This window comes from Chaetodon auriga, chromosome 7 (assembly GCF_051107435.1).
Source record: "Chaetodon auriga isolate fChaAug3 chromosome 7, fChaAug3.hap1, whole genome shotgun sequence".
In the NCBI taxonomy this organism is placed as follows: Eukaryota; Metazoa; Chordata; class Actinopteri; order Chaetodontiformes; family Chaetodontidae; genus Chaetodon; species Chaetodon auriga.
In genome coordinates, this window is record NC_135080.1 from 26,719,850 (window position 1) to 26,737,383 (window position 17,534).

Genomic DNA, 17,534 nt, shown 5'->3' on the forward strand with positions numbered 1-17,534 from the left:
TGAATGTGCTGTGTTTGACCCATGTGTTTCACCCACCGCAGCCTCCTCCTTGTATATACTTTGTTGCTCTTCAGACTGTCATCTTACTTCCTAAGACCTTTCTGCCAGAGAGATTAGAACTTGTTAGTCCCTGAGTGGGGCTACAAGAGTGGAGCTGCATTTACACGCTTACATTAAGTCTCCCTTCAATACTACAGTAGTTCTACCTTCCTTCCACCTGCCAAACCTCTAAAAACATTTTTTTAACCAATCTTCAGATGTTGACCACCAATGTTTTTTCTCTTTTTAATTTTGCTGTTTGAAATCATTTGGAGCTTTTCACTCCTTTCACACAGTCTGGACAGCACTTCTTTTGGTGGTTGTTTCACCCTTGATTACTTCAATTTCATCACTTCTCGAACTCCTGACCATTCTCCAGTCAGCCCCTCCAGACATTCACTCTAGACCAAGCTTTTACACTATATCCTGTGGAAGGTTTTTGTTCTTTCTCTCTTCTAATTGATAAGTCACTGAGAATTAACAGCTGACTGAGCTGAGATTTTGTCTGATGCTAAGTTGTTCTTGGCCTCAAACTATTAGTGAGCTTACATTTTTTTTATTTTTAGAATGAATGCTTTCTGATGGGGTTTAATGCCATGTTTTCTCAAGGTTCTTCTTATGTGTGACACAGAAAGTGTTTCAAGCCATGCATGACCCTTGCATGATGAGCACCATGCCATCATTTGCTGTACTTCGATTATAGCTCTGGTGCTTACCTTGGTACCTGATGGCAATGCCAGTGGATGTGCCAGTAGCGTCTGTAGTCAGTTCAATGAAGAGATGCCTGGACATGCTGAGTAGACCTTCATTGGGTAGATACTCCACCTCATATGAATCATAGAGGGCAGCTGCATCTATGCTGTTACCATTCTTAATGAGCAGCCTAGAAGAAAGGGAACAAAAAGTAATTTAGCAATTTTGCTCCTGGTGATGAAATAAATCCCTGAGCTACTTTGGAAGATAGATATATAGAAAACTGAATACTTTATAAAAAATCTGCACAAATACATATTTTTGTATTACCAATTGACCAAATTACCATTTATAATGTGAAAGGAGTTGCTCATAGTGATGAACCCATAGAGAATGATCAACAACTCTACTCGATTTTTTTAGCTCCTGGTTTTCTATTTGTGCAAACTCTGCTCATAATAACCTTGTTCCCATTAGCAGCAGGTAGCTGTACACGGCCTGTCAAGCACCAGACAACAAGTCAGTGTCTGGTTGGTGAACACAGTGGAACATTTAGCAGCTTGATCTCCACCAAGGGGAGTGAATATTGGACTTATATTCATAAGTGAACTTAAGCAACTCCAGATGAATGCTAATGCTACTTCATGTCTGCTGAATGTGTAAATAGAGAACAATTGGCTAACATGATCACTTTACTATGTCAGATGCTGTGCTGTCAGCTTGTTCTGCTGCCTCCAAAGTGGAAAAAAATCAACGAATGCAGAGCCACATAATGTTGCCCAAATGGTATTGAAGAGCAGCCAGGTTACATTTAAATGAAATACAATATTAAGACTGACACAATCAATTCAGTTAATTTAAGAGGAGCTAAACATGTCTGTTTATGTTCGGTTTCACTTCTTAATGAAGGACTGCAAATGTACGTTGTTTAAGTGGTGACCTGTGTACCCCCACTGTATGTATGTTTTACAGAATGCCTTAAAGGGGACCAAAATATATAACAATAATTAATAAGCCTGACAAACCCTCAAATTGTGTAGTGAATATGAGGTACAACATAAGGCCTTACAAGGGGCACCAAGCATATGCATTGTAAACACTGCTACAAAAGATTGCACTTAACTTCAGGATATCAGAAATGATCAGTCAGTTAGCGCTGTCAAGCGATTAAAAAAATCATTAATCAATTCTATGTTTTGTGATTACTGAATCAGTTCCATCTGGGCATTTATTAAATGTAAATTTGCCATTCACTTGATCAAGCAACATTTTGTCATCTGCTTCCCACAGTTTACATAGCTAGTGTGGACTGTTGTATGTTCAGTGACGTGTGAGGGTCAAGGTGCATCACAGACCAGGATTAATCTGCATTCATTTTTTTTGGACAGTATTTTTTCTATAATCATTCAAAATTAACATCTTCATTTTGACAACCTTGTATTTATGCTGAATAACAGAATTGAATTTGCATTAAATTTGCCTCAGGGCGATAGCCAATTAATTACTTCAGTACAAATTCTTGAAGTTGCCACTACATTATAAACTGTGATTGTAAAACCTCATACACACAAACCATGTTATCAAGTTCTTTATAAATGAAAGGTTTATTAAGCTAAACACAATTAATGAATGAAGGAACAAAGCCAGGAATGCAGCAACAGATGATTAAAGCAGATAAAGCAGCGAATGATATCTTGGTAACATGTATTAAACTGTGGAAACAGAGGATGAAAACTTTTAGGTTAAATATGTGAAATCAGATTAATGCACCGTTCAGCAGTCATTCAGTCAAGATTCAAGTTTCTGTATTGATGATGCTACAGCATCAACCTCAGTATCACAGGAAAAGTAAAGTCTCAACTGGTGGTTCAGACAGCTTAGGCTAAAGTTGCACTGGAAGGGGAGGAGCAACGGATGCTCACTGTAAATTCTCATGTGGAGCTCTTGGACATCCTTGGGTGTGCTCAATCTCAAGCTCTCTCTCTCTCTCTCTCTCTCTCTCTCTCTCTCTTTCTCTCTCTCTCTCTCTCTCTCTCTCTCTCTCTCTCTCTCTCTCTCTCACAGCAGGCAGAGGGGTGATGCGATCTTTGTTCACCCTTATTTGGCTGGATATGATGGAGACATGGTAGCAGCGTTCAGAGTTTGTTGAATTCTGGCTTTTTATCTCAGAGATAGCTGGATGCTGTCCTTCAGCACATCTGGTGTGTCTCGGGGATTTAGCTCAAATGAGAAGAGTTCAACCCACAAGAGTGGAGGCGAAGAGCCAATGAGTTGGCTTCTCGCCTCCACAGTTTTTATACTTCTTTGGCAAAGGGGGAACGGTGTCTAATGTCACTGACACAGAACTAACCTTCAATGCTAATCCTTTTCTGTCTTAACTCTTTTCTTTGTTTCAGTTTTGTTCTGATGAATTAATAAAGTTTGCCCACATCTAACCAGATTTGCAACCTTGGCATCTCAACTGCTGGACGCTACCACACATCACAATAAACAGGGTATGATCCACTGACCTTTAACCTACACTGGCTCATACTGTAGGTGGCAATCATTACATGTTACAATCTGTACAATCATTACAGATGTTACAACATCTTGTTGTCACGACATGTTCGGTTCACATTTTCCATATTGTGTAACCTGTCCCTGTTAATTAAGTTTATATTGTTCCAGCATGAAACTCAGCACTTTGACGCAAAGCTTCGTATTACCCACTGCATTAACTGAGCAACTAAAAAGATTAACTATTCCTGAAGTTGTTGTCCACATGGTCTCTGGGTCAAGTATCAGGCAAGATTCACAGAGGATGAACACAGGAATGCTGAGCCGCATGGCCAGGACCAGTTCATTAATTAATGATCTGCTCTCAGACCTGCTACTGACCCTCCATGATCTGGACTTCAACGACTCACACAGACAGAAATAGAAAGAAATTCACTTAACAATGCAGAGCTGAATCTACATCAACTGAAACATATGTCATTAACTATATAAAAGGAAAGTATAAGGTTTCTGCCCAACATGCTGACTTTGGATGCAGGGTCAAAACACAGGTCCATTAATGTAGGCGTATTTCAAAGAGAAGCACTTAACAGAAACACTTAAGCTCATACGTAAGTTACTTAATATTATTATGATGTGTATGATAGATTCATCATGTCCTCAATCCAGCTACTGTCGCTCAGATGTAGCTCAGAGTGTGTGTGTGTGTGTGTGTGTGTGTGTGTGTGTGTGTGTGTGTGTGTGTGTGTTAGTGGGCATCACGCCGCTTGTGCTTTCCTCAGAGACAAAGACAAGCAGACATTCATTTGATATAAGGAGATATGGACACACACATACATGCACACACACACACACACACACACACACACACACACACACACACACACACACACACTTCAAAGCTCTTCAGCCTCATACTGGATGAGCAGGCAGCTGGCCTATTCGTCTAGAGACCAATTCACTTTCACGACGCAGAGATCAGCTGAATCCCGAGATGCACTGAACGTGCTGAAAACATCCAGCTAACTTGAAAGAAAGAAACCATCTTCGAGGACTCTGCTGCAGTCTGCTCAATGCCTTCATTCCTAACTTGATCAAAGTTATGAAAGTCAGAACCGTGACATTGTGCATCTCCTGCGCAGCCACACAGGTGCGTTGTGAGGAAATGATCACCGTACTGCCTGTTCAGAGACAGCCAAGTCAAGCCAATGTTGCTGTGTGAGAGATGCCCAAAAATACCCAAGAGCTCCAGATGAGAGAAAGAGACACATGGTGGTCAAGCTGATGTGTCTTCACATGAGAAGCATCTCTCTTGCTGAATTTGCAACTTCACAACAGTCATCCAATCCCAGGGTGGAAATGTGAGATGACAATCAATCAATCAATCAATCAATCAATCAATCAATCAATCAATCAATCAATCAATAAATAAATAAATAAATAAAATAGTTTTTCATGTGTTGCATAAAGAAACCACAACTTTCATGTCAACATTATGCTATAGAATGACTAATAAAATAACTTTGAACCTTAAGAGCTGGTTATTAGGTTATTGGTTATAGTTTTTTTTACTACTGGTAAAATGGTGCATCTATTGGTGGAGCCATTAATCCATAAAAGACATGCTGTTGATGTTTGGTGTGTTTTGGTGATGTTTATTTAATCAAGCTTGGAAACCCCATTACCAAAGTCAGGGTCAGTGACAAAAATAGCTGCCTTTTAACAAGAAATGCTTGTCTTTGAAAAGCCAGTGGACCTCAGCTCATTACATAACCACCTTTTACACTTGTGCCAATTCTCTATCTTCTTCACACTCTCACATCTTTCTGATCTTTTCAGTTTCCTCAGAGCTGTCCAGATGTCTCTTGCTATCTATGAGGTCTGTACTTGCAGTGTGAGTGTAATGGCAGCCCAGAGCAGCTACTGTATTGGCTGGTAGACAAAATTGATTATTCAGCTAATTTTCCCCCTGTGGCTCTTCCTTTCAGGCCTCTGATGAGGGCCTCATGCTGCTAAAATGACACTATACTGACAGTGCCATGAGCTGCACTGACAGCAAGTTGTTACCCTGTGGAGTCCTCAGAAATAATGTTCTTTCAGGGACAAAGCATAAGGCGCAATGCATGAGGGACCTGGTGATTGAACAGAACTGGAGGAACATGCAAAAGTAATGAGGAATATAATACATCATTGTTAACACAGCATTTACCCTGAGACAGTAGTTATATTGACAGGGTGCAAGCCTATGAAGGAACATTTGGACCATGTGACACAAACTCTCCACTGAAACTATTCACTGCAGCTAATTTTGCAGAGCTTTTACTTTTGTCTTGGTTGTTTGTCAAAGTAGACAAAGAATGTCCTGGGGCAGGGGTGGGGGCGGCACATCTCAGTGAAGTCTGGGTGGGGAAAGTGAAAGATCAGAACTTGTCCCTCTCTCATTCTACCTCTGGTGGCCCTTGATCCAGGCATCTGAACCTCAACTGTTCCAGTGGAGCTGCTCAGTGGCCAACAGGTCACACTCTGGCTGTACTGGCCGGCACCTGGGTGTAAACCTTGCTGTGTGAGTGCGATCAAGGCATTCCTAAAAAAAGACCGCTAGGCTCCCAGAATAAAGAAAGGTTATGGTTTGAAATGGAAAGACAAACTTTGCTTTGAGAACTGTCAATCCATGTGACTGCACATGACAAAATTTAAATTTTTGATTTGCACATTTATCAAGCCTTAATCGAGAGACAGAGTTGATTTTCTTTAAAACACACACACACACACACACACACACACAATAATAATAACAAAAATAAGCTTAACATTCATTTGACCTGCAAAACATCCAATTTACACTGGATTGAGGCAAATTCCATTCAAAACTCTGCAACTCAGCTATTAACCGGAACCAAGCTCAGAGAGCACATCAGTCCAGTTTTAGCTGTAACATTCAGAACTGATTTTAAGATCAGATTGATTACTAAGCTACATTGTTGAATCCCTTGTTCACTGTTTTTCTTCAAGATCACTGTGATCTTCTGCTGCTGGTTTATTGGAGGTTCACAGTGATGGCTGAAAGAAAACTAAGGAGCCCTTGTCAATTATGCCCCAAAGCCCTGGAACACATTACCTATGGAGAGATGTCAGCTCGCAGAATATTTTTAAAAGCAAGCAAAAAACTTCTCTTCGCTTTAGCCTTTAAGTAGCCATGACTTTTCTGATACAGGCCTGAAACTTTTGTGCTTCGCCTTGCACTTATTTTATTTCATTTAAAATGCTGTTTTTGCATTCTGTGTACTCTTTGTTCTGCAGCATTCGGTGCAGGACCACCAGGTTCTGCAACCCTTTTTCCCTCAGGCCACCAGGCTGCTGAACTCTAAATGAGCATCTTTTGCACCGCTGTTGTCACCTCTGGTCATTCTTCTCAAATGCACTTTAAAATTACCTAATTGTATATTTGTGCTGCTGTTTTTTCACTTACCGCACACATTTTTAACTCGACCTATATTCTTGTGTTCATTGTACATATTTATTATTATTATTATTGTACATACTGTTTATTTATACACCGTATATACAAAATTATTCTGCTGTTTATTTTAACATTCGTTACGATAATTGTAAATATTTTCACCACATACTCTTCATTTATATACATACATATACTGTACACACATTTTCATCCTTGTATTATTTCAATGAAGTAGGTTTTAATCTTTAATTTTCTATCCCTGTTTTTTTTTTTTTTTTTTTTTTTTGGTTCATTCACTTGGTGCACGTGATTTCTTTGTTGTTGTTTGAGCTACATGTCTTGGATGAAACGTGGTACACAAACAAAGTTTTCTTCTTTTAACTCCACTACATTTATTTGACAGCCTTAGTTACCAGTTACTTTGCAGATTTAAATTATTAATACAAACTATGAATCAATAAATCAACAGCCAGTATACAAAGTAATTAAAATGAACTCCACCTTTACCAGCTGCGACATTAAATAGATGTACGCATTAATGCATTATAATCCAGTACTACTACAATTACTACAAACACTATGATTCTGAAAAGAGTCACTCTGCAAAATAAGTACTTTCACCTTAAGTATATTTTGAGGCTAATACCTTTATACTTCTAGTCTAGTAAGATTTTGAAAGCAGGACTTTTACTTGTAGTAAAACAGTATGTTTTTACTCACAGTACTGCTACTGTTACTCAAATAAAATACCTGAAAACTTATTCCAACACTGACTGGCAGGGAATAGGGAACAGGTGCTGTGAGTGAGATATGGCTGTTTCCCCAAAAAGATTCACTGTTTAGGAGGTGATTTAGATTGAAGAACCTGGAGCTACAACTGACAAAAGTCAAGAAAAAAATGGCACAAGAGAGATTTTCCCAATAGAGAGGGGGACAAATTTGTGTTGAATACAGCCCCAGAACTGGCAACCACGACTTAGTGAAAACCATATTTATAGTTTGAGGATTTCTATGTAGGTTGCTCTGGTCTATCTACATGACCAGAGCAACCTATTTGCATCCATCATACAAGGGGAAGCACAACCACAATACATCTCCACATGAAATGAGAGCCCTCTTGGCAGTTCTCTAATATTGAAAACCCACTGGAATACTGACGGAATTTGATAAGGGACTGAGTGGGCACTGGGACATTGTCTGGAGAAGTCTGAGCTGAGGATTGCATGGGGCTTTGGGCTGGTATGTGACTATGTTGTGTATGGGTACATGCATGCATATTTGAATGGGCACTTTTACGTGGCCGTGTGTGTGTGTGTGTGTGTGTGTGTGTGTGTGTGGGTAAACACGACATGTCTGATGATTATTTTCAAGTTTTTAGAAAATTACCTTTTATTTTTATTTCTTCCATTTTAGAGCATGTTGATATGGGAGCGCTGTTTCCCTTATTGTATTGTTAAGCAAGGTTAAGTCTTTGGAAATAAAACGTCATTTTGATATGGTCATGAAACACCCATCTAAATGTGTGAAAATGAAAATGCATATTGGATAATTGCATTTTCATTTTAATTTACCATGCTGTATTTTACTGTATGACTGTAAAAACATGCATTTATTTATTCTTTTTACTTATTATCCTATTATTTTTATTTATTCCTATTATTTTTGTGAAGCGTCTCTGAGTGTCCTGAAAAGCACATTATTATTATTATTATTATTATTATTATTATACAATTCAATTGGTAAGTTTAATACAAATGGTTTTATTTTTATGATGTCCAACAAAACAAAAGATGAAAATCCTGCTTACCGATCATCATCCTCAGCCAGTGCCACCTTCTCAAAGTGGATGTGCAGTCTCTGGCCCTCAGGGGCCTCCAGCAGCCAGTGGCAGGTCAGGTTGTTGCTGTAGTTGCTGGGAAAACCAGGAGATACAATCCGACCGGCTGTGACGTTCCTGATCAAACCACCACAGGCAGCTGAGAGAGGAGGAGATGAAATGCCAAATGCACTTGATTTTTCACGTTCAAAATCAACTGAAAGTCGACCAAATTCACAAATGAGAGCATTACATCCCCATTAATTTACTGACCACACATCAACCTTATTTGCCCACATTTAACTCTGGGGACAGTATAGACAAACAGGAAGTAATCAGGTCAGAATGGACATGGATGATGTTAATTTTTCATAATTTCAGGATCCCATGTTACACTTTTTGTTTCACCAAATCAAATTACAAAAAACGAACTAGCATTGGCAAGTACAAATGAACAAAGGCTGGGAGCGGGGCCGGAAATACCTGTAGTGTAGTGTGTCTCACATGGTAAATTCAGTATAATGTGCATTTCCACAGTACTAATTTGATCAGTACAACAGTGTCACGTCACACTCATTATTCTGCTGCTCTGAGTAACTCTAAGTGTTTTTTTGATTTACTAATCAGTGCTTGTCCTCCACTGTCTCTCTAATTTTCTAAGTTTCTGTCAATTACAATTCAACACTTCCTGCATATGTTTGAAATAGAAGCTAAGTAAGAATAGTACAGCCCTTTCAGTGGTAGGTTTTAATGTGAAATATCTGTGAAGGAAGTCTTGAGTTTTGTGGCTTAACTGCAAAAAAGAAAAATGGAAGCAACTGCAGATAATTAGTAATGAAAACAGTATTTTTGTTAATAATAATAATAATAATAAAGAAACTGACTGTTGTATTATTGGAATTAATGTTGTGGAAACATTTTACTGAATTTATCAAGATAAGTCAACATTGAAGATGTTATGGATTTTGTTAAAAGAAAACAGCAGCAACAGCAATAAAAAAACAAAAATAAAATAAAATAAAACAGCAATGGGAATTAGAGGTATGCCTCTTGCCTGTTGCAAAGAGAGGTCTTTTGTCTCTGCAGATCAGGTATAAAATCATGGAGAACCCCTCCCACCCTCCGCATGAGACGGTGGGGGTCTTGATCAGCTCCTTCAGCAGCAGACTGCTGCATCCACTGCGTAAGAAGGAACACTACCATCGGTCCTTCATTCAACTCCAGCAGCATCATTTAATATTTAACTGTCAACATCATTTCACATAGCACTCTGCTGATGTTGTTTCACATCACATCACAAACAGATTGTTTTGCACTACTGTGTTATTCATGTTAACCTTCACATCCATGCAAATATCCTGTGCAATTTTCCACATTTTCTACTGTGCAATAGTAAACACAGTTTTGTATTGTCCATATCTTATCATGTGCAACTGAAATATTCAAGGCAATATTATTTTTATACTCTTTTTGTATATAATGTACATATATACAAAATTACACTAGCTGTATGTATTTATATTTTGGATATTTTGACTATTTGCACTTCTGGTTGGATGCTAAACTGCATTTCGTTGTCTCTGTGCTGCACTCTGATGATGACAATAAAGTTGAATCTAATCTAATCTAATATACTGTATGTAGTTGACTTTATTTTGTATCCTTTTTATTGTCTATTTGTTCCTTCTCTATGTCTCGTTTTTATTCTTGCTATTATTGCTGTCTATAATATCTTAATTTCCCAATAAAATGATATCTTAAAAGGCCTTTAAGGCACATTTGACCTTTCAGAAACTTATGTACACGAGTAAGTTCCCAGAAATATTACCAAAAGACATGCCCTCTGTGTCCTCAATGGTGCTGTCTCTAACCTAATATGGTGGCAGTGAATGGAATTTAGTTTGAGGTGCTAAAAGCAATGGAAATTGCTAAAAAAAAAAAAAAAAATCTTTCCAAAAAATAATTTACCATGCAAAACCCCCCCCTGCAACAGTCCCTCTGAAAACTGTTGACAAGTGTTGTATGCATTGCTCAATACCATGGAAGGTAGGTGAGAAAATACTGCATGTTTTTGTAATTTAGGTGAATCAACCCTTTAAATTGATCAGATAATTACTGTATACTGTAAAAAGTGATTTATCAGCTTCATCATGTTTGATTCAATTCAAGAGCATGAAGGGAACCAAGAAATTACGGGAGAAAGAAGAGATACGATCAGATTTATCAACACATACAGAAAATCCATCTACAGCTATAAAAGGGTTTGTGTGTGTGTGTGTGTGTGTGTGTTGTTTCCCATCTGATCGGGTCAAGGTTACTCATGCAGACAAAGCTTAATTAAAGTAGAGCAGGAAGAGTAAACTCAGTGGCATCCTGCCCAGCCTTCAGTAATCACACCTCGATACACCTGCTTTATGCTCTGACTCACGCACATACACACATGCACACGCACACGCACTCACAAACTCACACAATCAAGATGGCAGAGATACAGATGCACAGCCACACAAACTCCCTCTTTGAAATTGCTTTCAGAGAAACATTCCCTGTGCTGTGAATCAGAGTGGTCAGGAGGAAAATGGTTACTTATTATTCATCAGCCAGCCTCATTGGAGCAAAGAAAGAAAAAAACAACAAAAAAAACATCCATCATCCTAACACTCCTGGGGGAGTCCAGGTCTGCCTGTCTCTGTGTCTGTCATACAAAAGGACCAGAAGGTCCAATAGATAACTCTTGGCAGTGAGTCTTATGAAATGACCCAAAATGCTGTGATTGCTGATGGGAATTGTCTGAAAGGCTGGCAGAGAATGGCTGAAGCACAGTAAACACTCATATTCAGAAAACCAACGGTTTAAGAAAACAGAAACAGAGGTCAGGGCTTGAAAGGGCCTTTCCTAACAGTACAAAATGTCACAAGAATAGTATACGGTATACAGTATGCTAAGTGGTGCAAATAATAGTTATGCTAATATTAACAATAATTCCAATATTGTAAATAACATTTTGACAATGGTAATGCCATTAATAAAAAGAAAATACAACCCTGATTCCAGAAACGTTAGGATGCAGAATAAAATTAATAAAAACAGACTGGAATCATTTACAAATGAACTGTGCTTACAGACTAAGTGTTCACAAAGAGGTGAACCTCGCTCCATCCTCGCTTGTGAACGACTGAGCCTTTCCAGGACGCCCCTTTCATACCCAGTCATGATACTGTCACCTGTTACCAATGAACCTGTTTACCTGTGGAATGTTCAAAACAGGTGTTTTTGGTGCATTCCACAGCTTTCGCAGTTTTTGTTGCTCCTGTCCTGACTTGTCTGAAACATGCTGCTGGCATCAAATATTGCCATAAATATTACATATGTAGTATGTAGATTTCAAATCGTTTAATCTTTGAAGAAATAAATGTAAATACAGAGTTACTACTCTCATAACTTTGATGCAGTAATTTCTTGCACTGCAATTGCTCTTGCTTGCCTTTTTCAATAACAAGAGTATGTGGATAACATTTACTCATACAATTAAATATGAAAGGACTACAGCAGAGTTCAGGCTAGACGACAGATAATTATAAAATAAATAATCGTAATTAATAGACCATCTAGCAAGGCTTACCCAAATACAGTGACATCTGTGTAATTATTTGAAATTGTAAATGTTAAGTTGTTGTCCTTCCTATCTAAAGGCGTGGATATCGAGAATGCATTTTGACATTTTCCCAGTTGTGGTGACCTTACCTAGGCAGTGTGGTTCCTTGCCACTCCAGTAGGGGGTGCTGGCATTGCGGCAGGTCAGCACACCGGGGCCTTGCAACTTGTAGCCGCTCAGACAGGAAAAGAAAGCCTCCCCTCCAGAGTGGAGACTGCTCACCGATACATCACCGTAGAGAGGCCGCTGGGGAAAGACACAGCTCAATACGAAGGCTGTACAGAGAGACAGAGACAGGGAGACATGATGACAGAAACACAAAGAGAGAAAGAGACACAAATGGAGAGAGAATTCAACTCAAAAGAAACTAAATTTCAAGAGCTGAGGTTTAGTTTGAGAAGTTGAAAGGACTCAGTCAAGTTAGTTTGAGCTAGTGGTTCATGTGTCAAACCAAAAAGAACTTCCGCCTAATTCTGTACAGACACCCCCAAAAACTCCAAGAATTGGCTGGTTTAGGCTATAAATGGTTTTGGTTTTAGATTTTAGATATATTTGTTGCATGAGTAAATGAACTCAAGGACAACTCCTCAAGTTTTTGGTGTGATCATGTGTAACAGGGACTGTAACACACTATAATGGCTCACATGTGAAATTCAGTATAATGTACATTTCATCATCAATACAACAGAGTCACTGAGACACCATATTGCTGTTCTCTCTTCCATCCTCTAATTAATTTCAATTGGTCTACTTTGCCACTTTTTCATTAGGTGTTGAGCAGTATAGTGCAAAATTCTGAAAAGGATTAATTACAGTTACTAGTTACTTATCCAAAAAGTAGTTGATCACTTTTCCGATTACGCCGTATAAAAGTGATTAGTTACAAGGGAAAGTAACCATTGTGTTACTTTTAAACATCTGTTTCAGTTCTCTTATTAATGCACACATACCAGTATCATTTTAGTGTTGCTGCAGCACAGTGTGGGACAAGACAATGACAGATTCTTTCTGTCATTGTACCCATTGTCACTGTAGTGATGGAAGCTATTAACTCTTCCGATGACCAGAGGGCAGCAATGACTAGCGTTCCTGCCTGTAAGCTATCTTGTATTGTCTTGGTTGGACAATAGAATTTGGTAGAAGAAGACACACACAACGCTGGATATATATCTTGCCTGAGTATCGTTACAGTAGTTAATAAAAAGTTAGATTTGATGAACCCAAAATTCTTAGTGCATATTAGAAACATTACAATCACTACCATGAAAAGCAAGCTTACATTGCCTGCATTGTCAGGTAATGTAAGGTCAGGTCAGGTAACGTTAGATCATAAACTGGAAAATCCAGGGAACAGGCTGCATTAGTCTGCCATTCTCTGTAAAAGTAACGAGGAACAATCCCATTTATATTTCAGTAATTGTAATTGTGTTATTCAATTTGAGCAATTAGTTACATTTGGACTGTTACTTAATAACACATCACCCCCAACACTGTTTTTGAGCTACTGTCAGTAAGGTTGAACACTTCCTGCTCCATTGTTTACATTAAATGCCGACCTTGAAAGGAAGGGATTATGCTCTTTGAACTACTCAAGACCTCTCAATGTGAAATATCTGCACAGGAAGTGTTTTATTGTCAGACGCTATGTAAATTAGAACAGTAGTTCTCTTAAATCCCCCTTTTTTCCCCACAACATTGAATATTCATGGCTCAATAAGAAACAATCAAAGAATAACTGTCAATTTTGTTTTCATATTCCCAAATCCTAACTGGCCCGTTTCAATGTCACCTTACACACTTTGAACCACTGAGAGGTGGTCAGAGAAAAAAGGAAAACAAACATGACAAACATAATTGGAACCTGATTGAAAAGAAAAAAAAAAAGAAAAAAAAAAACATTTTCAGGACTTTTAAAAAGATTAACTCAGACTAGCAGAGTGGTGAGTATCACTGTGTGTGTGTGTGTGTGTGTGTGTGTGTGTGTGTGTGTGTGTGTGTGTGTGTGTGTGTGTGTTATACTGATGGAATTAGTGCTGTGGAAATGTGCATTATACTAAATTTCAGAGTTGAAGAGTTGAGTTTGCAGTCAGTTAAGACAGTAACAGAAGACAGTGAGGTTTCTTACTAAAATACAACAGAATATCCTTATAAAACTGGTAAAATTAGAAACAGAGGCTCTAAGTAAGTAAGAGTCTAGATTAAACTATGGTATATAATAGTTACTAAATACAAATTGAGTTTTGGCGGCCACATTCCCTTATTCAGTATACATAGAAGGTAATTCTTCTATGCTCACTAGGAAAGATTATTTAGCTATGTTCAAATATTTACCACAAACTGCACCATTGTATGAAATCTAAAAGTGTATTTAGGACCTTATTTTTGTGACTGAAACCCCCCAGATCCTGACTTTCCAAACTGCCACTGTCAAATTAATTAAGCTGTCTGCTTAAACAGAGTTAAATAAAACAACAAATGGCTAGTGGAAAATACACAGCAACACCACAGTGACATTTAGTGTAACAGTGTTCCTCTGTGGCTACTTCCTGCTGGATCAGTAAGGTAGCATTTACACCCACACACATACACTTGTACAAAGACTTGTCACATTGCTGCCAATATATGGGGAACATGTCCAGGCTGGCTCTCAGGTGACCAGTTAACTAACTGGCTTTGTTATTGCCACTGATTTGTCTTCTTTCAGCCTCCTGGCATTCAGCCAAACATATTAATAATATATTTCTGCTAAAGACACTGATCCATCTCACTGTAATTGTCCTAGTTTTATCGTTGGCCCTTGGATGGCTTGGCAGTAGCAATGCTATTGATCCTGTCTGTTGGGGACAGTGCTGTGCCTCAGGCGAGGAAATATGTAGGGAGATTAAATAGGCCAATAAATGACAACCTACGACCTCAGCCGCCTCCAATACTCTGCTCATGCTGAGGGATGTTTTCCAGCTATATAGTGTCTCACAGAAATAGAGATAAGAACAACAGTGTTGGTCTTTATAGTATTTCTCATTAGAACAACATCCCAGAATAGTGCTGCCATAGCAGCAGCTGCTGAAGCTGTGTTCTATCACTCCCTGAGCTAGTCATTACCATGGTCAGCTGTAGCTATTAATATCCAGGCCAACTGAAAACGATGAAACTCACAGGCTCACTAGAGACTAGAAAGAGATAAAGGAGCCATCATGGTAGCATTGTGGTAACATCAGACGGGCACTAACAGGGGGCTTTCACAGATGACAAATAGCCTTGGAACTGTAAAATGGCTGCTTCATGCTACATCACTTTGTCATGTCTTCTTGGGCCTTATGGCCATTTATCATGTTTTGTTTTAATGAAAGGTTATTGATAGACACTGCTTTTATTTTGTGTCTGTCATAGTAGAGGGTACAAGTTGACCTAGACTATAGTGTTCACCTGAAGTATGCTGGATCACATGGGCAACGGGCAACCCACAAGTTTGTTGCCCCCAAGCAGATTCAAAATAAAAATAATGATGAATTAGATAAGATAATTTGATAGATTTTGTGGACTGTATGAGATCAGATAACTGAATTTCATAAACCAATTACATGATATCTAAATTGCATAAACAGGCTTGCTGGAGACAATGTTGGAGAAAATTAAATAGGGTGCAGTTATATTAAGAGCCAACATTAATTTGATTTGCACCCCTTTGTCATAACACACACTATGCCAACATCACATAGGCCAATTAGCTGCAAATTCAATAGACTGAGGTATGTCGGTCAGGAAATCCAGGCGTCTGTTACAGAGGGAGGGGTTAAGGCCAAGGGAGAAGAGTTTGGTGGCTGGCTTGGAGCAGATGATGGTGTTAAAAGCACTGTTGTCATTTATAAACCACATCCACATGTATTTGTTTTTATGTTCCAGGTGGCTTAGGGCAAAGTGCTAGACAGTGGCAATGGCATCCTCTCTAGACCTATTGGGATCATAGGTGAACTGACGTGGGTCAAGTGTGGGGGATTATTGTCTGATGTGAGTCAGAATAAGTCTCTCAAAGCACTTCAGGGCAATGGGGGTGAGTGCTATGGCTGGTTATTTAGACATATGGGTGGTGATTTTCATGGGGACAGGGATAATAGATGGTGTCTTCAAGCGTAGCGTGGAGCTCATTGTGGACTACAGGAAAACCAAAGGCTGCAGTGACACCCCCATTCACATCGACAGAGCTGAGGTTGGATGTGTCTCCAGCTTCAAGTTCCTGGGTGTCCACATCTCTGAGGACCTCTCCTGGACCCTCAACTCCTCCGCCTTGATAAAGAAGGCTCAACAGCGCCTCTACTTCCCGAGGAGATTGAGAAAAGTTAACCCGGCTCGTCAGATCGTAGTCAATTTCTACCGCTGCACCATGGAGAGCATCCTGGCCAACTGCATCTCAGTATGGTACGGCAGTTGCACAGTCTCCGAGCGGAAGACCCTGCAACGGGTGGTGAAAACTGCCCAGCACATCACTGGTGCCATCGAGGACCTCCTGCGCAAGTGATGTCTAAGAAAGGCACGCAGCATCAGCAGTAACAGCTCCTACCCCAACCATTGACTGTTTGCCCCCCTACCATTTGGTAGGAGGTTCAGGAGCTCGGTTCCCACACCAGCAAGCACAGCTTCTTCCCCAGAGCTATTACTGTACCGAACTCTGTCCACCAGCGATAGTATCTGTTGATGCCATTAGGTCTTAGTAATGCCCCTTCTGTGTTCCAGAACTTGGCAAATGATACATAAAAGGATATGATTGGACTGTGTGATGGGTTTGTGTTTTTCTTTTTGGATGACACTCTGATCTTCTCCAGGGACCCAAGGTGCACCAGAAACACGTGTGACAAACAATGAGAGAACCCCCTCCCCCAACTTCTCTCACCTCTACCATGTCTCCATTCCACTGGGCCCCAAGGTGGATTGACGGTAACACTGTCAGGAAGCCTTCTTCCTCCTCTGTTCCTTGTTCCCTCATCAACCACAGGATAAAAGCCTAGATCTACTCACAAGTCTTCACCAGATTTTTGTACTCACTTGCCTGGTAACAAGTCTTGGCCACGTTGCTAGTCTCAAATCTGTTACCTCTGCCCAGTTCCAATCCACCACCTGAAGAAAACGCTGACTCACATCACATACCTGCCTGCTCCTCGCTGGATCACCTTGGATCATCTCCCAGTGAATATTATTCAAACTTTTGTGAGAGTACATCCCCTTAACTCTTTCAATACATTTACATCAAACCATAACAAATGCAGCTATTGTCACCATCATTGATTTGATTTTCAAAGACAGTTCACTTTAATCCTCTCCCCAAACTCCCATCCCCAGAACTCCAGTTCACAAATCTTTTGCTCAGCCCTTGATAA

The 17,534-nt window shown here is 39.5% G+C and overlaps 1 protein-coding gene across 2 annotated transcripts in view; it reads right to left on the bottom strand.

Annotated features, from left to right (window-relative positions):
• Window positions 1-17,534, bottom strand: part of LOC143323674 (seizure protein 6 homolog) — a 248,807-nt gene that overhangs the window by 33,575 nt on the left and 197,698 nt on the right. For both annotated transcript variants that reach the window (XM_076735670.1, XM_076735669.1), the window contains exons 5-7: window positions 12,252-12,437; window positions 8,499-8,667; window positions 756-922 (exon numbers count right to left, since the gene is read on the bottom strand). In XM_076735670.1, coding sequence (XP_076591785.1) covers window positions 756-922; window positions 8,499-8,667; window positions 12,252-12,437 — 522 coding nt within the window. The remainder of the gene's footprint in view (window positions 1-755; window positions 923-8,498; window positions 8,668-12,251; window positions 12,438-17,534) is intronic.